Source organism: Mesitornis unicolor, unplaced genomic scaffold (genome assembly GCF_000695765.1).
Source record: "Mesitornis unicolor isolate BGI_N332 unplaced genomic scaffold, ASM69576v1 scaffold8036, whole genome shotgun sequence".
Taxonomy (NCBI): Eukaryota; Metazoa; Chordata; class Aves; order Mesitornithiformes; family Mesitornithidae; genus Mesitornis; species Mesitornis unicolor.
In genome coordinates this window covers 42,091-65,771 of record NW_010190203.1, presented here as the reverse complement: position 1 = coordinate 65,771, position 23,681 = coordinate 42,091, and the positions used below count along the sequence as shown (strand labels likewise).

General features: G+C 40.0%; 1 protein-coding gene across 1 annotated transcript; it reads left to right on the top strand.

Annotated features, from left to right (window-relative positions):
- Positions 1–4: 4 nt before the first annotated feature.
- On the top strand, positions 5–23,681 carry PKD2 (polycystic kidney disease 2 (autosomal dominant); the record flags this gene model as incomplete). Its single annotated transcript, XM_010186328.1, has 15 exons — positions 5–68; positions 6,683–6,796; positions 9,233–9,366; positions 9,727–9,977; positions 10,703–10,927; positions 11,485–11,713; positions 13,513–13,683; positions 14,857–15,038; positions 16,052–16,172; positions 18,584–18,682; positions 20,054–20,175; positions 21,012–21,129; positions 21,378–21,541; positions 22,309–22,456; positions 23,448–23,681. Coding segments are annotated over 15 exons (2,376 nt in total), but the record flags the coding sequence as incomplete, so codon positions are not given.

Here is a 23,681-nt window from a genome sequence, read left to right as displayed (position 1 = left end):
GGTGCCGCCCGACGGTGCCGCGCCCTACCGAGCAGCCTGGGCCAAGCGCCTGGCGCGGCGTCTGCGAGGTGAGAGTCTCTGCCCCCCCGCCCGCTTCTCTCCCCTCTGCCCTGGCCCCACCGCCGCAACGGACCGCCGGGTGTTTCTCGGCTTCTAAGACTCAGCCGGGTTTCCTGTAGACTGCCGCCGAGGAGTGTTTATGAGTTTCTCTGTAGTCTCTTTTGCCTTTTTTTTCCACCCGTCCCTTTGTTGCCTATCCTCTTTTTCCTCTGCCCGTGTTCTTTTCCCATCTCCTGTCTGTCCGTGCTTGCCTCTGTCCGTGTCCCCACCTCTTCATGCACATCCATATCTTGATCTCTGGTTATGCCTACCAGCACACACAAATGCGTGCACGCCTCTCTCTTTCCTCCGGAGCATAGAGGTCTCTGCCCCCCAGGTCTGAGTCCTGGCTACTTTCAGTGCAAGAGGCTCTCCTGAGTAGTTTTCAGAGATGTGTGGCTTTCCTGACTCAGCACCAGGTCTTTGGGAGAATTGGAGCAGAAAACTTGTCTTTCAGCATCCTCTGCTGTAGGAAAGTGGCAATTTGTGCTTAAAATGGGGTTGTTTGGAGGGTGTTTTATTAGTTTTGCTTTTTTTCAATATTGTGCTGTGCCTTGGAGTTGCCTTCCACTGTTCAGGTGCCTGTTAACGCACAGCTGGTGACCACGGACATAGTTTGACGCATAAACAGGAGCACATCAAACGAGTGTTTGGAGTGTCCTTCTGCACTTACTGCATTAGCTCTGCCAAGCTGGCCCTGTGCAGGGTTGGTTTGACACAGCAGAGAAAATGGTAGTTGAGGAGTTCTTTGTATTCAAGGCTATGGGACCACAAGTGAGAAACCCCACTTCTTTTTCAGAGAAGCTTCAACCGCTTAAAATTGTGAGAATTTTTAACATAGGTTTTTTTTAAGTTTCAGACAAAATCTTTATAAAGCTTATAAAGTAAACTATATTCAGAAAATAAGGTTGTTTCTTCTAAAAGATGAATTTTCTGAAATGATAGTACTGTGACAGCAGTGATGTCTAAACAAATGTGTTTTTAAGTAGGAACTTGTAAATTAGGCTATTGTATGTCCTGTATATCTTCACTTTTATTTTCATGTGCATTCAGAAATCATTTGCTGTGGTGGTTTCTCTGACTTCAGCTGTTTTGCACATAAATAAATCCCCATTGATCATTGCAATGTTTTACTTGGATGCCAAGTCCTGCAGAGATTATGGAAAAAAGCATGTTAATCTTTGCAGAAGGTTTTATGGGGAAGCTGTTCAGTGAAGTAAGTCACTTCATAACAAGAGGCCAGAATGGCCAGGGAAAAAAAATATCAGTTATGTGTTATGCAGGAACTGACACTGCTCTTTTTGGAGTCTTCAAAGGTGTATCCGTAGCTTGAACTTTTAATTTCTGTTTTCAGGCTAAAAGGTGAGGACCACCTTTGTCATAACATATTGCATCCTTTTGACTGCTGTGGTTCTCCGTACACTACTGAGTGTGAGCCTATTAATTGTGCACTGTTTGGAGAATGGTGTAAAGTTACATGTTCTTGCAGTGCAAGAAAACAAAAAGAAATATTTTCAGTAATAGCTGTGAATGAAGCTGCCTCTTGCTTTTTAAGATAGTCAGTGTGTGCTGGTAGTATTCTGTTTTTAGCTGTAAAGTGGAAAGACTTGGTTTCATATCCTTGGAATGTTTGAAGTGGATTTAGCCCTGTGGTTACTATCCACAGTTTCTGTTGATTTCTGACCTGTGTACGTTTTGTGTTCATAGGCAAGTGTAGCTAAAGTTACTGTAGTAGACAGATCCTTTTCTGGCTCTTTCATGAGAGTATTGTTGCCATTAATTCACAGGCACAGTAAATGGCACTTATGTGCTGTGGAGGTATTCTAGGGTACTATGCTTGCCTGCTGCAGAGGTAACTAACCTCTGGAGAGTGCAATCGCTGCAGGCTACATAGCGGAAGGGCTGATTTCAAGCCTGAAATTATTGTAGGGCACTTGAAGCATCACTGAGGTTTTAATACTGGAAAGAGCACTCAGTAGTTCTTTTGACATTTCATGGATAACCATGAGGATCTTTGAAGACTGGAAAATGGCAAACTCAGTTTCATTTCGAGATGGCTAAAGGAAAGTTAGCATAGGTTTATTTAATGAAATTCTGTTTCACTAAACAGAATTCAACACAAACGATTAATCCTTTTGATACCAAAAGCGATAGCGTTAACATGGTGTCACTTCCCGCTCTAAGAGGGAGACAAGTGATGCCAATCCACAAATACCCAGTGGGTCGAACAGTGGTGAGACAAGTCTCAGTGTTCCTGATCAAAGCGCTTATTGAACAGTTCCAATCACCAATACCATGCCTACCAGCTTTGCTCAACAACCAACAACAAATTAGTGACAGATCAAATGGCAGTAGCTTTTCCCACAATAATCTGCTTAATATCTGACAATGATAAGTGGTAGGATACAGTAGGGACAAACAACAGTAGTTTTTCTTAATAGCTGGCAACAAGCGACAGTGGGAGCCTTGCTTTACTTAAAGGGAAGGAGAGAAAGTAGAAAAGAGAGGAGGACAGAAAGATCACCAGTCCTGGTTCCAGCATTGGTCCTGCCAATGGGATGGACTGGCTGTCCAGCCTCTGGGGCCACCACCTATACAGTGATCTTTTCCATTTTTATAGACAGCTAGCCCTCTCCTCTTAGTCGAGTTTCTCGCTTCTCATGCAAATTAGTCCTTGCTTTCCATGTAAATTAGCACTCATGCTCTTTACAGGTGTGGAGGGGCAAGTCTTTTCTGTCTTGATTTAATTTCTTCTAGGTGCAGGATTCTTGACTTCTTGTGTAAAAAGGTAGTTGAGTACAGAGGGAACCAAATGTGGTCTGCTTATCTTGTCTACCAGAGTAGCATCGGGCTATGACGCCTCCTCACTCCAGGTGTCACACAGATGGTTCAGTGCCAGTCTGCCAGGTGACAAGATGATCAACTCTTGCCTTTCTTTAGGTGCTTATCTGCACAGGATCAGCGCAGTGCCCAGCCTCCATCCTTGCCATCCTGCATCCAACACCCACAAGCCTTACCCTTCACATTAGCACCTTAGGCGAATGTTTGAGATATCAGCATGTTTTCTGGACCCTTACACGTGGCTAAACAAGGTGCCACTCCTCAACTGAGTGACATTGAATGACCACTTACGCTTTTCTTGCTGTCAGTTGTGAAATAAAAACACTTGCGCAGAGGATTTCAGGTAATGGGATTTTGGTAATTACAACCATCAGGGAGAATAATAAGAGTTACAAAGTGGATAGAAACCAAACTGCTTCAGACTATCTGTATTTTAGGTTCTTCTCTTTGTGGATTCTTTTCAAATTCTAACATGAGTCTTTGTGAAATATCTTTAGTTCCTCTAGTTTTGCAGACCTTTTCAGCAAACATCCCAGTGCCTGTGGGGTAAGTAGAGGATGACTGTTCAACTCTGTTAAGGAGAAGGTCGTCAAATGTTTTGAGGGGTTAAGAGCAAGATCCATTTCCAGAGCCAGACTGGAAAGGTAATCTGAAAGCTGCACTTGGTCACCCCGTGCTACTGTGTCCTCTCATGCATCAATACTAAGGAGTGTATGTGGGGTGTTTCTTGAAAGGTTTTCTTGGTTATTGTTAAGTGGGAGCATCAGATGTCATTTCCAGTCACTCATTAATTGATACATTCACGAAGAATGTATCACGACGTTTTTATTGAGTTGAACTGGTGCAGGCTCTGATTCTACCTTATTAAGGAGTGTGAACTAAGTGTTGTGAGACTGCGTTTTGTTGTTGTGTTGAGACAAAGCATCTTTGCCTGGGATTCAGTTTCCTTCCCCAGAATCTGAATTTCTGTGTAAGCAGATTAGTTAGCGATGTGTATCTTGGCTTGAGTGCTTTCAGAACTTAAAACTTTTACATACATTTAGAATACTTTCTGTGCATTCTATACCTTATAAACTTGACTTTATGATTATGTAGGTACATGCATGTAGGTACACATGCATTATATGTATATATTTTACATGTGTATATATATATAACATTTTATATGTATGTAAACAGAAATATTTTAATTTCCTGTGTTACTTGACAAGCTGGGATTTTTATTGTAAGATGAAATTTCATCTTTTTTTTTTAATTGCATTTGATCATTATTTTTTGGCAACTCTCTTACTTGGTATACTTTTTAGGCAAGCTGCTTGGGCTACAGAATGAGTATGAGAGAAGTGTTATTTGCACATTTGTTTGATACATGAAAGAATACATAGATTCTGTCAAAAAGTTGATGAATAGCAAAGTCATATAAGGAATAAACTGAAAATTATTCATCAAAGCTAGAAGGGAAATGGGTTTGGTGCTTGCAGTAAGTGTCAACTTAAATCCAGCACCACTTGCTGCCACTATTCTTGATGCGTCTAAACCAATATTTTAATGAGGGAAAGTATGTATCTTCTGAATGTATGTATCTTCTGAAAACTTCAGAATGAAAGCTTCAAGCTGACGGGAAAATCCAGACTTCATTTAACAGAAAGATCGTTGTGTTATCTCTAGTGCTGGTTTTTTGGGTGAATTTTTTGAGGTTTTTTGTTTGTTTTTTCCTTCACACTTAACTTTCTGTTCCTTGCTGACTCCTCACATTATTCTCATATGACAGAATGTGAGCTTGCAGCCTGTCTGCTTGCCACATTTCTTATTGGTTAGTAATGTGCTGACAGCCCAGACTCGGCTCTCTCGCCAGCTCGGCTTCCTGGCTGTTCCAGTCTTTTCTTCCTCTCTTCTGTAATGTTTTCCTGCCTTTATTATGAAGGTTGCTAGTGCAACGTAGTGCTGTATTAGAGGCTGAATTTGTTCAGTTCTTTATTATTAGCAACTCTGGAAATGTTCTTTTGTCTGTCTTCAAGAATGACCTAATGGTGAGGATCTGGCATTATGTGTAGTAAACCTGCAGTCTCTATCTGTAAGTTTTCAGACTTAGCCTTAAAGAACAGCTTTGAAAAAGCTCTCTTATTTTGGGGGCTGACAGTAGGAAAGGTTAGAATTAACTAATTAAGGAGTGTGAACAGAGATTAATGCTAAGACTGTTATTGCTTGGTGTGCCTATGCTAGAGAAGTTTCCTAGTTGACTTTGTGGTTAGGTCACAATTTTAAATTGTGGTAGCTGAAAGGCTTCTAAAAACATCTGACAGGTTATTTTTTTTCTGACTAAACCTTGTATTTGCAGGTAGAGGGAAGAGCTTCCTTATGCCGGTGTCTTCGTTAGCCAACGAATTTCTGCAGCAGGCAGATTAACCCTTCATCTGTTTTAGTCTTGTAGCACGGGCTGCAAAGCAACAGCTCTCACTTCGTTGTCATCTTTGTAAGGTTTTTTGGCTACCATTTGTTGCTGTTCCATTTGACTTCAGATTACTGTGGTATGTTTGTTGGATCCAAGAGTTTTTCCTAGGGAGTTCAGGGTTACTTAATTTTCATCTACTGGGAACATAAAGGATGTTTTAAAAGGCTGACCATTTAAAATACCTGAAGAGGAAAAGGGTAGAAGTCTGGCACTGTTCTGTAAGACTGAGTTTTTGTTTTTAAATGCTTTCTCTCTCACTGTAAACAGAGAGATTGGATCACTTTGGTTTATTTAGGCTTAAATGAAGAGAAGATCCTTGAAGGTAGCAGTTCTGGACTAAGTATCAGCAGCTGTTTCCAGCTTTTTTTCCGTTCTGCATTAGGCACAGGAGGTCAATATGGTAGTTACCAGCCGTTTTCTGTTCTCAGATGGTTGTTTCTTTCAGTGACTCCATTTAAAAGATAATTTTGCTTTTCTGTTACCCTTTTGGAAAGCATCACCAAAGCTCAATAACTTCTCTTACAGTCTCTTCCTGAGAGTGTCAGGTGCAGTATCATGAAGCTGGTGACTGGTGGAAGTAGTTCAGCTAGTGCAGTTGCCCAGTTTGACCGTAGGACAGTAGTTGCTCATTTAGGCCGCTACTGGTGTTTCAGTGATAACTCTTTGTTTGCAGGGAAAGAAATAATGTGGAAATACTCACCCAAATCTGTGCCATGTCTGTGTTAGACGTGCCTTGCCTGTTTGGGAGGGGAAGGTGACCCCCTTTTCTTTAAAAATATGTTTGACTGACATATTGTCCTTTCAGGTAGCAAGTTAGTTAAGACTACTAAAAAAATTCAGTATGGACTGTGCATTTCCATTCGTCTAACAATGCTTTTTGTATTTAAAAACAAACCAAAACCAAAACAAACCACTGCACTGTATTTCTTGAACGATGGCTATCTGTAAGTGTCTTTGCATACTTTTCTGTTTTCATGCAATCTGGTTTTAAGTGACAGCACTTCTGGCTGTCACAATCTTCAGCAGATTCTGTTAGTATTCTGCTGAGCTGTTAGTAAATTATTATGTTGTCTCATGAATAGCTAATACTGCCTTGGGCCCTGTTCAACCTATGGAAAGATGACCCAAAGAAGTTGTTTTTGCTTGAACTTAGAGCAATTTAGAATCCATAGAAGAACCTGTAGCAGACATGACATGGGTTAAGCTTTCAAAACTACTTGATTAATTATGTCATTTGTGTATCTTGTATCAGGCATTTGTGTATATAATTATGTATGTTCTCCTTTTAAGGACTGTGGGGGACAAGACTCATGGAAGAAAGCAACACCAGCAGAGAGCGATATCTGAAAAGTGTTTTACGGGAGTTGGTTACGTACATGATTTTCCTTGTGGTCTTGTGTGTCCGTAAGTACCATTCAGCCTTAATGCATCCAGTTCTGTACTGTCTGCTTGCTACCTGTGATTCCAGAATTAAGGTTGTTTTAGTGATGAGGGAGAATTAATGGACAGGTATGGAGGCAAATATTTGGAGTTAAACCTTTCTCTTGTTTCTGCACTTGGATTGTTGCTTTCTGTGCCTTAACAGGTTTTCAGTCTTTAAGCAGGATGCTAATGTATTTACTCCTTTTTTTAGGAAGCATGTTTTTACGTAGCACTAATGTATGCTTTCTTTAACAGAAATGTTAAATGTGAAAAGTAGGAGTTAGTCATCTAGGACAGAAAGTTAAACTGAATCTGTGAATTTGAAATTTATCACCAAGCGTATGTGCAGATCATTCTAAGAATAGAAGTCCTTGATAGTAGCTGGAAAGGCAGAGATAATGCTGGCTACTTAGAAATACCTGATAATCTGTGTTTGCAGGATGCTATATGCTGTAAGTGCATCTGCAGCCTATATATACTGGAGTGCATATGGATCACGGCTGGAGACTTCCATGATTTAAGTGTGTCATTTGTTTTGTTATTTATGATATCATAGGAAGTACCGTAACACTGGAGAACACAGAACAGAGTAACATTCAGCCTACTCTTTTTTAAAAATTATTATTATTTTTTAATTTTTTTTTTATTTTAAGTAGATGACTGCTTTGGGTGCTGTAGAATCAGCAGTGGAGAAAACATTGGCAAGTTCTACTTAATACAGACTTAGCACAGAAGTGAGGAGCTTGATGTATCTCCAGCCTCATGTACAACAATATTCCTGGACCCAAATGGAGTTTAAGAAACAAGCCTGAACTGAGTTAGCTGTTCTTTACTCAGGGTGAAGAACCTTAGTGATGCTGGAGCACAGATAGTACAAGATGTTTATCAGAGGCCTCACACAGCGCTGTGAACAGTTGTGGCTGGTGTAATGTAACAGTTCTGAGAGCAGTCTTTTTTTCTGGCCTTGGGAACTTGAAGTCTTTATGCAACTCTATTTCAAGATTTCTAGGATTTTTTAATGTCAATAGTTAAAGCAAGATAAATTCATATATTTGCATAAAAATTAGCAAGACAATGTAAAATAAAACTTACAAAGGAGTTATGAAATAGATGTTTTATTTGGTTACTAGGAAGAATAACAACAAAATCTCTATGTATCAAGTTAGTATTTCTTTGGAAAGCTGATGTGTTTCAGGCCCCCAATTTTTAGTGTGGACAGTTCTGTTCTATATGCCTGAAATGTCTGTGACACTTAAGTTGTCGTTTATGATCAGTTGTAATAGGACAAAGTGATGTTTGTATTTTTTTTGTGAGAGAGAACCTTGGAGTGGAAATGAAAATGTAAAACTACATTGGTAGACTGGCTCCAAAAACAAGTCTGTCTTGCTTGTCCTGAGTAGAATTACTGAAAAACTCCAAACCCCCAAACTTTATACTGTTGACACAGCTGCTTTGGTGGTGTACTGCAAACATGTTTTTTCCTTCCTGAGTCATTTAAGAATGCTTAGTGCATGTTTACGGACAAAGTAGTGCAAGATTGCTCACGGCTGGTATGCTGTACCACCAGCAGAGTGAAGGACTTGAATTAAAATAAAGTGAAATTGGTTTCAGAGGGAAAAGTTTGACCACAGGCTTTTTCACAGTTTGTTTTGCTATAGGAAAAGGTTTTTTTGGTAACAGAATAAAGGAAAAGTATAGTGTTATTAAATACGTACAGGTGTTGCTGATTCATTAATGTCTTTTTAAGTACTGTCTTTTTTAGTTTTACACTTCAGTGATAACTGTGGGACAAGCTAGTCTGTGATTTGGCATGCACTAGGAGGGAGCTTTCCAGTGCAGGCTAAATGCTATTGGTGTTTCTTGTACTCTTGTATTTTTCAGAGCCTGTATTTAGAGAGAATCCAGTTATTGCACAATCATGTGACACGTTCCATGTGCTGCAGCAGAAGACTATTAAAAATAGTAATTTTTCTCTAGTTGCTAAAGAACTTTCTTTCCTGTGATAAAATATTTTTATAGAATTATCAAAACTGATGGAGATTGTTCAGCATAGACTTAATCGTTCAGGCTTCTCTGAGTTTTAGCCATAAAATGCTTTTACGTGTTTGTAGGCAGTAGCCGTATCAGTGCCAAACACTACTCTCAAGCCATCTTGGCTTTCTATGTCATTTTATAATTCATGCTCTGGGGTCCCTAGCCAAATGCTTGGCCCAGTGTGAGGAAAAGTAATAACACACAATCGTTTATTTTCTGTGGGTAGATTTTCTGAGAAGCGCTGCACATCTTGTGTGGAGTTTGTTGTCTAACCATAGGTAGTCAGTGTCATTCACAGTGCCCTGTACTTGGATTGACCATCATTATCTGCTTTTTTTTTCTCTCCTTATTTTTCTTCTCTCCCCCTCACCAAATCTTCTGCAGTGACTTATGGGACAGTGAGTTCCAATATGTACTATTACACAAGGGTTATGTCACAGCTCTTCCTGGAAACACCTGTATCGAAAATGGAGAAAACTGATTTCAAAACTTTGTCCACAATGGACGACTTCTGGAAGGTAATCTTAAGCCAGTTTTTTCTCTGTTGCTGTGATTTGCTTGTCCTGTCATGGCCTTTAAATTTAACCTGCAGGTTCTTTTTTCTAATGTGGTGGGGGTTGTGCCTGAAGATCTTTGTGCACAGCATCAAAGCTGTGGAACAAAGTAGGGTTTTGATATGTGAACATTTAGAACCGAGATAATGCTAGTGGAGCAGGGTGCAGAATGGTTGGGGAGTGTCTTTGGAGGACAGGTAACAGTAAGGCCTTTGCCTTAATGTCAGAAAAATTATCAACTGCAGTTCTAACATATCCACAGAATGAAGATCTGTAAAAACAGTGCTGGCAACATGCAAATTAAAATTCTGTCTTCCTCCCTAGTTCACAGAAGGCCCTTTGCTGGATGGTCTTTACTGGGAGGTGTGGTACAACAACAAAACCATGGCAGAAAACAAAAGCTTCATTTATTATGAGAACCTGCTCCTAGGAGTGCCTCGCATTCGGCAGCTAAAAGTGAGAAATGGTTCCTGCGCAATACCTGAAGATTTGAAGGATGAAATCAAAGACTGCTATGATGTCTATTCTGTAGCTAATGAAGATACTGCTCCTTTTGGGCTTCGAAATGGAACAGCGTATGTAGACACACATATTTGGGGTTTTTTTCTGACCTGGGTGATGCTGAGTTACGTGATAAATCATTTGACAGAGGCAACTGTGCATTTGCTGTATGTTCTGTCTAAAGACAGGTAAATCCAGAGCAGCTGCCACTTCTGCTTGGGGTGAAACCTTACTGAATTTGGAGTGGACAGTGCTCTGAATCTGGCTAAGTGCTGTCATAGTGCCTTTGGTAGCTGTTGTGCATGGGAGACACGTTGTGGTCTGAGTGCAGCACTGCAGCTCATGAGCACTGGTGGTGTAATTCCAGGTTGTGTTACTGCACTGGTTTCACCAAGTTGTCTTCCTTGGCTAAAAGATGAGAATAGCACTGCCTTTCTTGGAGGACAATGTGCGAGTGGGACTGTAAAGGGTTTTGGAGGTAGAACGTAACTATGTAAATGCCAATTTTCTTTGTTTCCCTGTGGACAAAAATTCTGTGTGTGTGGATAGTTGTGTTCTCTTCTCACAATTAATGTACTTGTCTTTCTACCTTAATTTTATGTTAGTGAAAATAACTTTGTAAGCTCTTTCTCCGGGATACAAGCATCAAAAATTTCCACAAGTATCTCTGAAATGAAAGCTGCTTTAAGTACCTGATAGGTGTGGGGTTTTGGTCAGATTTTGTTGGTATCTTGCTTTGTTAATTTTAAGTTGAAGGTGTAAAGGCTAACGTGCTCTGTTTCACTTACTTCTGAACTAGTTGGACATACACCAGTGAGAAGGATTTGAATGGGAGCAGCCACTGGGGCTTGATTGCCACATACAGTGGGGCTGGTTATTACCAGGACCTCTCAAGGACCAGAGAAGTGACAGCTGTGCAGATTGCCAGCCTTAAGAAGAACCTGTGGCTGAACAGGGGGACCAGAGCAGCTTTCATTGATTTCTCGGTATACAATGCAAACATCAACCTATTCTGTGTTGTCAGGTATGAACAGAACCATGACAGTCTTCAAATTGCACAGTGTAGGTTGTAAATCTGGGATTTTCTTGTGATTGCCTTGTTTTGAGGACATGGGTAAGCATATGTTTTGTATCAAGGAGACAGGCCACTGAAGCAGCATGCATTCCTGTCCAAGTGGGACTCTACATGGTGGTTGCACTCATCATCTAGAGACAGTTGTGTCTTTCCTGATGCCACAACAGTTTGCAGACGACTTCTCTAATTGTTGGCTTATTAAAGTAAATAGGTGGATATACAACATCAGTCTTTAGATAGCATGAAACAGATGCAGACAAGGACAGGGTTTTCTGTCTCTGTTTTCTCACTGTTTCTGAAATGCTTCGGATTTTAGTCAAAACTGAGTGCGCTCAGGTTTACACCTTGTGTTTAATGTAGTGTCTTCTCCAAATTGTATATGGGCTTTTGCCTGTTTCCATTATTTGTTTTCATTAATTGTGTAAATAAAACCATATATCTTTTAGTAGTGCTTTTCATCAACACTGTGTAAATGGAATTTTTTTCTTTGCCTTTTAAAAATGCAGGTTGTTAGTGGAGTTTCCAGCGACTGGAGGCCTTGTTACATCTTGGCAGTTTCAGCCAGTGAGGCTGATTCACTACATCTCCACTTCTGATTTTTTCCTGGCAGCCTGCGAAATGGCATTTTGTCTCTTTGTTCTTTATTACATGGTGGAAGAGATCTTAGAAATTCACATTCATAGACTGCACTACTTCAGAAGTCTTTGGAATTGCCTTGATATTCTTATTATTGTGGTACGTAATCTTTATAATAAAGCTAAAATTGCTTTCTGAATGCACTTTGTGGGAGGTGTTAATGACTCAGTATTCATGTTGTGCATTTAAGGGATAGGGCCTTCATTAGGAAGGATAAATACAGACTAATGGACTATTCAGTCTGAATAAGACAGTTTTAGTCTGTGTTGTGATGTTGGTGTGTTTTGCAGACTTGCTTGTTCTGTCTTTGGTGGTTTCAACTTCTGTGTCTTGGTGAAAGATTTAGAGTATTTGTCCAGTATACTTTTTTCACAATTTTTATCTGTAAAGGCACAGCCATTATGGGAGATAACAAACTCCCCCTCATTTGTCTTCCACATATCTGATACAGATTATTGCAATGGCTTTAAAGTAAGAAAACAATCTGCTTTAAAGTAGTGATTTGCATTGGGAGGGTATGGGACCAGGATTTGAATAATAATTTGAACCACAAAGAGATTTAATGTGGTATCACAATACTTACCAGCAAATACCAAGTTCGAAGAAGTGTCTCAAAATTGTGGAGTGCAAGCAGATGTCAGGGCTGTTTTCTTGGTTAAGTAGACAGTGTTGCACATCAGTAATTTTGGTGTAGCAGAAAGTCTGAACTTTGAATTTAAAGCTACATAGTAAATAATCTCTGGATTTATATCAAGCTCTGTTTACAGAAAGTATACAAAGCCAGTTCCAGTTTCACACTTATTTTGTATCTTCAGGCTTGGACAAATCAAATGTTTAAGTCATGAAGGTAGTATCTGTATAATCTAGGGAAATCACACTTGTATCACAGTGCTTTGTAAATGAAACACCATTTAGGAGGATGTTTACATGAACTGCATACTCTTTGTTATACTTAACTGAGGAGGGAAATAAGATGCTTTGCTGTTACAGTCAGTGAAGTGTATTCAAGTGCAAGTGTAAAATTGAGTTCACACAAAGGGTGAAATTCTGTTTATACCTTGTCTGAGGAAGATTGTTTAAATTCAGAATTATGTACTTTATAACTCTGTATACATGGTGAAGTGTTCACTTACACTAACAAAAAGCATGTTTGCAGAGGTCAAAGCGAGAAGCTTACCTATATGATAAAACTACAGGTTTTCTGCTGTGTCTTGCTGTGGGCAGTACTGGTCAGTCTGTACTCTGGAGAGACTCTAGTACCTTTTCGGTTATTGCTGGCTTTCTCCTATTTACTCTTCTTCACTTGTTTCTTTTTGAATTGTCATCTTTCCTTACATTTCCTCCTCTGTGTCACCTTCATTTTCTGAGCCCGCTGGGCTTCACTGTCATCTTATTCTGCAGCTGTGGCAAGGAAAAGATTTAGAAATCTTCTTACTCCCAGGCTGTTTGTAGTTTAGTACTATAATGGTTTTGTTTTGAAATGCATTTCCTGATCTGTCTAGAAATTCTAGTTTGGATCCTATCTCAAACAGTAGCCACTGGGCTGTTAAATTACTCCTGAGTTGGTGAAACCTGGGGCCCTCCAGTCCCTGCAGCTGCCTGGCCCTAAGCACTAAAATGATCATTGACTGGAGGGGTTAACCCTGAAGAACTGTGGGAAGCTCGCATCTGTGGTTTATTCTAGGTTCTGTACAAGCCCTAGCATTTATTTTCGCATTTGAAAGTTAAGCTCTGTAGTCAGGACACCTTGAAAAGAATAATTTTGCTTTTACTTAAAGCTCACATTATGGTAGTGCCATAAATAACGTGAAGTTCCTCATACCTTTATGTAACAAAAGTGGCTGAAACAAGTTCTTATAAAATCCTAATCACCTTTTGTATGTTTCTTTTGTACTCAGCTCTCTATGGTTGCTATAGCAATTAGCATCTATAGGACATCAACTGTTGATATGCTTCTGAAGAAGCTGCTGGAAGATCAGAACTCGTTTCCCAATTTTGAACCCTTGGCATATTGGCAAATGCAATTCAACAATATTGCTGCAGTCACTGTATTTTTTGTCTGGATTAAGGTAACTCCAAGACACACATCCTTTTACTAACATTAGAATGTAAGCAGTAATTTGAGTTTCATGTAATACATTTATTTGAGGTTTACTTGTGTTTCTCCTAAAATTGGTCATGCTAGAAAGTGAGAGCACAGAAGTGACTTCTTGCAAATTAAAAGCAAGGTTATAATTTTGCCACAGGTTTGGTCAGCCCTTGTTTAAGTCTAGCAGATGTATTCAGTGCTAGTGCTTTGTCACAGCAGACACATAAATAAATGTTTTTATTGTTCCTGAATTTACAAGTCAGTAGTTCTTACTGGGTATTGCTTTTTCCTAGCCTGGTTTAACCGCCCATTTTATCTGTTCAAAGCTACTGAATTGTTAGGAGGTTTGGTGAAGCTAGTCCAGTTCATTTGAAAACTAGATATGCTGCTTTAGTTAAACTTAATTTCTCTGTTTTACTGCATCCTTTCTAGTGATACTTCTTTTCACATTCATACTCATTTTCTGTATGAAAAAAGTTGCAGAGGAACATTTAGTTAATAAACTGAGTAATGATATGTTAATAAACTGAGTAAGACCAATGATATGTGAATTACTACTCTGACACTCCAAATTCATACTTAAGTTATCAAGTAATTTAGCTAATCTCTTACTGTTTCATAAGACAAAGTTGCATCTAATTTTTGCATCATGATTTGGAAATAAAGTGGCACGTTGTAAAAAAATAATGGTGAACTGCAGAGTAACAGAATAATGGAGGTTTGACAGGACCTTGGGAAATTTCTAGGCCAGCTGTTTGCTCAAGGCAAGGTCAGCTGTGAGATTGTCTTTTCTCACATTTTACTACTTAATAGCTAACATCTTCACTGAAGATAAAAATTAGAAACCAGGCTTTTGGAAGTGTTTCAGTAACACTGCTCTGAAGCCAAAGTGCCAAATAGAAGTGTGAAAAAACAAATAAACAAAACTCCACACCCAAACAGAAATTTGGCATTCTCACAGAATTTTCTTCAGATCTCAAAGCTTAGTGTTTTTAGGAAGTGATGTTATTTCTACGTGTAAATTAACTGAATTTGTCTCCAGTCAAATTCAGTAAGATGTCTCATGTGTAAAAGGCTGGAGTGTAGTAGTGTTAAGAAATTCCTGTCTTCCTTGTCTATAGTTGTTGTGTTTTGTTTTTTTTTCTTTTAACAGCTTTTCAAATTTGTTAACTTCAACAGAATGATGAGTCAGTTATCCACTACCATATCTCGCTGTGTCAAAGATATCATTGGCTTTGCTATTATGTTTTTTATTATTTTCTTAGCATATGCTCAGTTGGCCTATCTTGTCTTTGGCACTCAAATTGATGACTTCAGCACTTTTCAGGACTGCATGTAAGTACAAGAATAAAAAATGCAAAGAATGTCTCAGTATGTTGGTAAATGGATTTGGTTGCCTTATCAGAAACCAAACAAATCCTACTACATATATAGAAACAGGTAAGACATATCACTGTTGATGTAGCTCAGTAGCAAATACAGCTTTTGATAATATTTTTAATTTAAAAGCTGTCTTTGCTGTGAGGTTAAAAATATACCACAGTTAGATGAGTCACCTAAAAGTGGCAGTTTTTGGTTAGTGGAAGTGACATGGTTTTTATAACAATTGGCCACATTCCTAGACAAAACAGCTGTATGACTGTATGCTTACATTTGTAATGCTTCCTGAAACTTTGCATAGTAATGCTGTGTTACTGATAGTGTGTGTAGTTGATTGACTCACAAATGGGGTCCATCTTAGATAGCCAAATGTGTAAGTATCTGCTGGAGTCTAGGAGAGATCTTAGTATGGAAGTTTTTCCTTTACTGATTTGGTACAACATAACCAGATTCTGAGGTGATTATCAGTTTGTTCAGTTACTGATTTTCTCCTGCCCCCTTATATTGGAGCAGACCATTGCAAGAAGTTTCTTGCAGAAAAACAGAAAAACTTGAAATACAGTGATGATGCCAAGCCTCTTTCAGCCTTGGCACCGTACAGATAAATTTTGAGGGAGAGGGTTGGGGTTGTATGTATGTGAGCGGTAGAAGTGATAGGAGAGGAACAGGAGTGCATCTTAAAGCTTCATAGTGGTAATATTTGGTTTTCTGTTGCCCCTGTTATCAGTTCTGATCAAAAGTCAGAAGTGTCCCTAGGTTTGTTCTGTCTTTGTGGCATCTGCAAGCTTGGTTATACCTAGAGATGGGCTTAAGGAATTGACTATTGCAGTGCCCAAGAAAGTATTACAGTAGTGCAGACCTCTCTGCTGCCCATCAGTCAGGCCGTTAAGATAAAATAGAGAATTCTAGCACAACTCCACAAGTGGTTTTTTTTTTCTCAATTCCTGGATGTGTTTTGTTTTTTTAAGATTTACTCAGTTGCGCATCATTTTGGGAGACTTCAACTTCACAGAGGTTGAAGAAGCTAATCGAATTTTGGGACCAATTTATTTCACTACATTTGTGTTCTTTATGTTCTTCATTCTTTTGGTATGTACACTTTTATTTATGCGGGGTGGGTAGGTGGCACTTTTTATGTAAATCACCATTTTTATGTCTCTTGTTCTTTGATTCCTACTGCTACTTCAGTTTTTTTTTTTATCATGGTGAGTGTGCAGTCCACATGGAGGTCTGACTGTTACATGGCCAGACACTACACTCTTTCATTTTTTTTCTTCATTTAAAATAGATTTGCATTGTATGTTTGTTGTCTTTGCCATGCAGAGCTCCAAATTTTTTAATTTTTTTTTTTAAATTTTTTTCTAAAATCTGAATTTTGCCTGGCTGGCATACATAGCAACCCCTTTGTTGGTGAAAAGTAGCTGTAATGTTCCCTATGGGCTGTTAGTTTTTAAACTGCTCTAATGAGTGGCTGGCTATGTTTTCAACAGCCTACTTTGTGCATGCAGCACACAGCTTGTCTGCTAGAAGAGCCAATTCAGCAGCAGTGCAGCAGCTTTCAAATATTCAGGTTTGCCTGCAAAGGCCTCTCTTCGATCCCTTCTTCCTTCTGCAGGGCAAAATTTGGCCCTGTCTTTCTCACCTTCCTGGTGCAATTACCTATACAGTGTCTGACAAACAGTACTATAAGAAGCTCAACTTATCTGAGAGGCAGCATGTAGGCATGATTCATAATTTTAGTGAGGACATTGTGAGTGAGTGCTCATCGTTTGTGTACTCTTTGTTAATACTAGTACTGAATTCACATTACATTCTTACTAATAATTGATACAACAAGAAGTGGAGGGAGGAGGCGTCTCTCTCAGAAACCTAGGAGACCAAGTCAATTCATTTTTTTTATTTTTATTTTTTCAATGTAAATGAAGAGCCCCAGTATCTTGTACTCGGATGTAGTTTTCAGTTAGTTTGGTACCAGCATTAATATATAGTAATCTTGTTTCTGATGATATCACCAAATAGAAGCTGTTATGTGAGCAAGAAATCCTCAAATTATTCCCGAAACTGTGTCTTTTGGTGATCTGCAAGGTGGCAAGCATTGAAGCAGGATTTTATTAACCTTAAAAGAGTACAGTAGTTCTGTATTGTTATAACTTTTAAAGTTATTTAGTGATGCTTGTACTTAGTGAGGCTTTTTATTATTCTTTGAGATGAGGAGAAATGACACTCAGATATTATTTGTGGGAGATGGGAGAAGATTTCATCTTGGCTATTCACTAGTAAGGAATCAGAGTCTTACATGTGCAGTGGAACATCAGTCAGAAAATAACATGTGGGTCATTGTCCAAAGAAGCACATGAAGCGAATTTAACATTTCCTTTGAAGCACTGCACAATATCCAGAGGAGCAGAGGACAGTGTCTGGCAGGGGAAAGAAATGTTTTTTCCGAAGGGGTGACAGAATAGCACTGGGGTGTGAAGGCACAGCAGGTTATCCAAAATACTCACTATAATTTGTGTGCTATTAATTAATATCTGCACATCCTGTAATTTGGCTGGAGTGAAATGTTGCAAGCTCCTTGAGACCAGTCTGAGACCTGGAAACTAAGGTAGGGAAAATAGGCAGGAATCATCAACTCTTAATGTTGGGTGGCTGAAAGGAAAATAGACAGTAGTGAAGTTATCTCTTACTTCTTTGGTGTTGGGCAAGAATGCATAAAGATACAGCACTGGAAGATTGTTCTCCTACAGCATTTTTTGAAGTCCACGAGGTAATAGTGGTTGACACTACTTTTGTGCATGAGCATGGTACATTGAGCGTGCCAGTAAATTGAGTAATTATTTCTGGACTTGAATGTCCACCTCACAGTTCAGTCACATTTACTCCGCGTTCTGCAGGATCCTTTCAGTAATGACAGCATAGCTCAAGTAAATTATGTGCTTGGACCAGGGTTAATGAGACCAATTTTTTCTCTTTTGTTTTAACAAGCAACCGAACTCTTCTCAGAGTTGATGGCTTACATGCCAAGCGTTTGTTCTTAAGCGTTTTTGGTTTTAACTTTAGTCTGAAATACAAGCAGAGCTGTAACTAGATAAGAACCTTGTGTTTGAATGAAGGATAAATAGTTAGCTGGATTTCTCAGGCATTTTTGTTGCCAGCTGTGTTGCCTAGCTTAATTCACAGTTGTTATTTTTTTAAGTTTGACCTTGCAGGTAGAACATGGTTTATTGCCACTGCTGTGTGTAGGTGTGAACCCTCCCAGAAAGTAATTCTCTAGTTATGTTAATAACTAGCAGTCTTGATTAAAAGTTGTTGTAATGCAGTACATCATATTTCAATATCTTGAGCTTTTGATGTCAGTGCTTTTTAAACAATGCGCCATTTTCTCCTGGCCCTTTAAAAAGAAATTCATATATAGATCTGCACATGAAGGTCATGGGAGCAGTAGGGCTTGGACTTGTTGAAATTTTTTAAGTGGGCTTTTTCATTTCTCTCATGAACAGAACATGTTTTTGGCCATTATCAATGATACGTACTCTGAAGTCAAATCAGATATGGCACAACAGACGGCAGAAATGGAACTGTCTGACCTTATCAGAAAGGTAAAAATAACATTTTTGTTTGTTTGACATCTCATTTCTCACACCTGAACTTACTACATAAAACACTGTATAAACCGTACAAAGTAGAGCTGGTAGCAGCATCTTGGTTAAATGAATCTGAGCTGAGTGTAAATTAAATTAATGAAAACTTTCCATCACAATGTATTTTAGTCATCTGAGACTTTGCATCGCATGATCACCCTGATGAATACAACATAGGGATTTGTCTGTCTAGGTACATAGAGAAATACTGAACTGAGGAAGTTAAACTGCTATTTGCTTTGGTCACAGAATTCAGAATAACTTCGTTTCAGGCAATAAAATGAGGTGAGTCTTGGATAATGTGTTGGGAGCTCCCATGGATGGCTGCCAGTGAACTTGTGGAATAGAGTTGAGAGCTTCACCTAAATCCCAGTTTAGTAAAAACTTAGAATCATAGAATCACTTGGGTCAGAAAAGACCTCCAAGATCATTGAGTCCAACAGTTAACCAGCACTGCCAAGTCCACCACTAAACCATGTCCCCAGGTGCCACATCCACACAGCTTTTAAGTACCTACAGGGATGGTGACTCCACCACCTTCCTGGGCAGCCTGTTCCAGTGCTTGACAACCCATTAGGTGAAAAAAAATTTCCTAATATCCAATCTAAACCTCCCTTAGTGCAACTTGAGGCCATTTCCATTATGCTTGTTACTTGGGAGAAGAGACTGACACCCACTTAGCTACAACCTCCTTTCAGGTAGTTGTAGAGGGCAATAAGGTCTCCCCTCAGCCTCCTTTTCTCCAGACTAAACAAGCCCAGTTCCCTCAGTCCTAATAAGACTTGTGCTCTGGACCCTTCACCAGCTTTGTTGCCTGTCTTTGGACATGCTCCAGCATCTTAATGTCTTTCTTGTAGTAAAGGGCCATGTATGTGTCTTCTGGCATGGATGCGGTGCGGAGAAAAATGAAAAGTGATACTTTGCTGGGATGAGGACTTTTTTTTTAAAGTCATCACAACAACTGAGGAATGAGAGATAAGCAGAATGACCACAGAGAGCTGTACCTGGTTTGTGAGCATTATTTAAGACGGTTACTAAAGTGTTGGTAACTGCCAAAGTGTCTTACTGGGACAAAATACTCCATTCCTACAGACCTACAGTACAAATTGAATGATGAAAGCCTTACCTCGAACTGCAAAGGTATTTCTATGTTGTCCATTTATATGCTGAAATAAAATATGGGTAAACCGGATGAAAAGACAGATTCTTGCAGGGCTTGTGGAACACACTGAATGATAGTGTACACTAACGGATTTTTGTAATCAAAAAATCTTTAGAAATCAAGTGTTAACATTTCATAAAAAGTAAAAGATGAAATTTCACTTTTAGGGCTACAACAAAGCCATGATCAAACTTAAATTGAAGAAAACTACTGTTGATGACATTTCAGAAAGTCTGAGGCAAGGTGGAGGAAAACTAAATTTTGATGAACTCCGACAAGATCTAAAAGGGTAAGGAAGCTGTTACTTCTTACATTAAATAGTATTTCCAGAGACATATGATATTAAGTCTTAGATGCGAGTTTCTCTGGCTTCTATGATGTGGCAAGGGTATGCTAATGTAAATAAAGACAGTGCAGCAAAGTACTTTCCTTTTGGTTACTGGGTAGCAAAGCGTGTGCTTTTTCTGTGGCTGGTGGGAGGCCTGTATAAACAAACAGACAATCTTTTCATATGGATCTGCAGGCATTGCAGAAAGGAAAATTCTAACTGTGGCATGAGACTGGGGAAGAGAGAGGAGCAAGAGAAGAATAGTCAGTTTGTGTTGGAAGAGAAGTCTTAGCTGAGTAGGTTTGCTGAGCTCTGGCCTCTGGACTCAGCGTTATGGCTGTTGTGGCTGCAGTGGGGCAGCGTCCCACACTGGAGGAAGGATTTGGCATTCTGGGGCTCAGCCTCCTCGAGTTGCTGCGCTGTGGGGAAGAAAGGGTCTAAGGAAGCATAGATCCAAGGCCTTTGAGGAAACAGTAATGTCTCTATCAGAGCCACTGCAGGAATTTGTGAACACACAGGAGTCCAAGATAAGGAAACAAATCAAGGAGGTATAAAAGGGAAGACTGTGAAGGAGCAGGTTGCAGTTTGGGGGAGATTTGTGCTATTAACTAATGAAAGACGAGGGCTGAGTTTTTTGTTATTATCAGTGTTGTGAATTGATATGCATTACTGGGTTCAGTTGTGCCTTTGGCTTGGGAATGAAAGTTTGTTCGGAGTGAAGTGTTTTTCTAATACTTGAAGTTCATTCAGCATCTGAAAAATGGAAAGTAAGGGAACTGTTTTTACTGCCTTTTCAGGAAGGGGCACACGGATGCAGAGATTGAAGCAATATTTACCAAATATGACCAGGATGGGGATCAGGAATTGACAGAGCATGAACATCAGCAGATGAGAGATGACCTGGAGAAAGAGAAGGTGAGCTCAGTGTTACGAGGCTTATGCCACCAGTGTCATGTGCCATTCTTCTCGCACTGGTTTACTGCTCCAGAAGAATCCTCTTGTTTCCCTTTGCATTTGCTCTCATCCCTGGCTGGCTGAGCAGAACTGTAAAAAGGCAAGGGGGAGCTGATGGAGGACAGGTCTTTGGCCTTGACAGCCCCATTACCTGTGTACAGGTGAAAGTCTCTACATCTTCTCTATCTGTGGCTTGTGTTTTCGTGAAGGAGGATCTGGACCTGGATAGGAGCTCTCTACCACGTCCTCTGAGCAGCCGCAGCTTCCCCCGGAGCTTGGATGACTCCGAGGAGGATGAGGATGAAGACAGTGGACACAGTTCCAGGAGGAGGGGCAGCAGCTCTAGTGGGGTTTCCTATGAAGAGTTCCAAGTGTAAGTTTATCCTTCTTAGGGGGGGGTGAATCTGCATGGTGGCAGGTTTTTTCCTTGTGAGTTTTTTTCTTTCATTTATTTAGTAGTCTCACCTATAACTCTGAATATTAATCAAATTATTCAGAAAAGTCAAGGTGCTTAAGTCACTCCTTTTAGTAGCTTTCAGGTAATACCTGAATTGGAAATACTTTAGAGGGGCTCTTGAGAATCAGTAAGAAAACCAAAACCAAACCAAGACCAAAAAACCCACAAAACCCCCCTCTTAAAACCTGGCCATTGTAAAGACAGAAAAGAGTCATGCTACAACAATGCCAGAAGACTTCTGTTTTTTCCTAGTAGTAAAACCTTGAGGTTGTTGTAGATTCAGTGAGAACTTCAGCTGTTGTTTTTAATAAGATTAAGTTAATTTTACGTGATTGTGTATTTTGTCTAGCATGATAGATCTCCATATTAATTATAGCAATGCTAGCTGAATGAAGAATTTTAGTAACTAGAACTAACAAATTCTGATTATGACAGTGCCCTAAAAGCAGGGAAAACAGAGTGGAAGATGTACTTTTTCCCTGTCTGCTTTACTCCTGTGTTATCTTCCTGCTCTTTTGTACTTCTTCCCTTTCTGGACAGTAGGACTTATTTGTGGAAAGTCAGATCCATGCTTGAATTAAAATGCTGTCTCATCCACTCACTGTGTGTTGACATGCTAGCACTAACTAGCTAACTAACTCAGAAATGTCAGAGTCACTGAAGCTCACATGTCTTGCCCTCAGACTCATGAGGCGGGTCGATCGCATGGAGCATTCTATTGGCAGTATCGTCTCCAAGATTGATGCAGTTATTGTGAAGCTTGAAGCGATGGAGAGAGCCAAACTGAAAAGGAGAGATGTGTTGGGAAGACTGTTGGATGGAGTGACAGAGGTAAGAAACCCCTACTCTCTCCTGTTTGGCCACAGCCTGCATGGCTTACTTATTGTTAGCACTACTTCTTTCTACTGCTTCGTTTGGGAGGATTGAGGGAGTGATGGTACAAAGGAGGCTAATGCTCTGGCAGTGGCCAAGTGACTTCAGTTTCGTGTTACTGGAGCGATGTGATGCAAGTTTCAGATATGACAGCCCATCTTATGTCAGGCCTGTGACAAACTGAGGCAACAGAATGCCATTTAAACCGCTGAACTGGACAGTAAGTGCTATTCGGTAGTTGCTGAAGCAGCTCGTTCATCCCTTGATATTTGCTGGGATCCATACAAAGCTTTTTATGGTCTGTTAGAGTCAGGGGGATCCAGTGCAGGCCTGTGCAGTCTGCCCTTCTCCCATGGTACTTCTGGGATTGTGTGGAAGCAGGTCACGTTGGTCACCAGAGTTATCTGGCTTCTATCGCCTCCCCTCCCACCTTCTTTTTCTTGAGAGCCTTTTGGAAGCAGCCAGTAGGACAAACGCGTTATTTATGTGGATGCTAAAACCTGTCAGCTTCCTGATGGGGCAAGAACAGCTGGAACAGGGCTGTTGAGGGGTGGGCAAGATGGACTGTCTTGGTGAGCTATGTAGGTCAGACTTGCATCTACCCTGTCACAGACATGATGTTTTGAATGTTACTGTTGTTTCAGACAATAATTCTGCTGATTCTTGAGCTAGGGCTTCCTTGTAGGTGTCCTCTCCTCAGTATATTTTACATTTCTGGAGGTGGATTTAAATATTAGAATCTGTAGTACAAATTGTGCTTTCATAGGTGAAGGTGACAAGCTGGGTGTAACATCACTGGAAAGAAAACAATTTGCTGAAGTAGCTGTGTTTCTTCACTAATCTATGGAAGTATTTGAGTGGTATAAGTATTTCTCATATTTGTATAGGGTTTTGCTTAGGCTGCAGTTTAGAAGCTGTGCTTCCAGCTTGTGTCTGCTAATCTGTTTAGGATGAAAGACTGGGTCGTGACAGTGAAATCCACAGGGAACAAATGGAGCAGCTTGTGCAAGAGGAGTTGGACCGGTGGGAATCGGATGATACAGCATCCCAAATGAGTCATCGGTTGGGAACTCCGCTTGGACTGAATGGCCAGCCCCGTTCCAGGAACTCTCGGCCGTCTTCCTCCCAGTCAGATGGTGTCGATGGGGGAGGAGGAAATGGGGGGAATAACGTCCATGCGTAG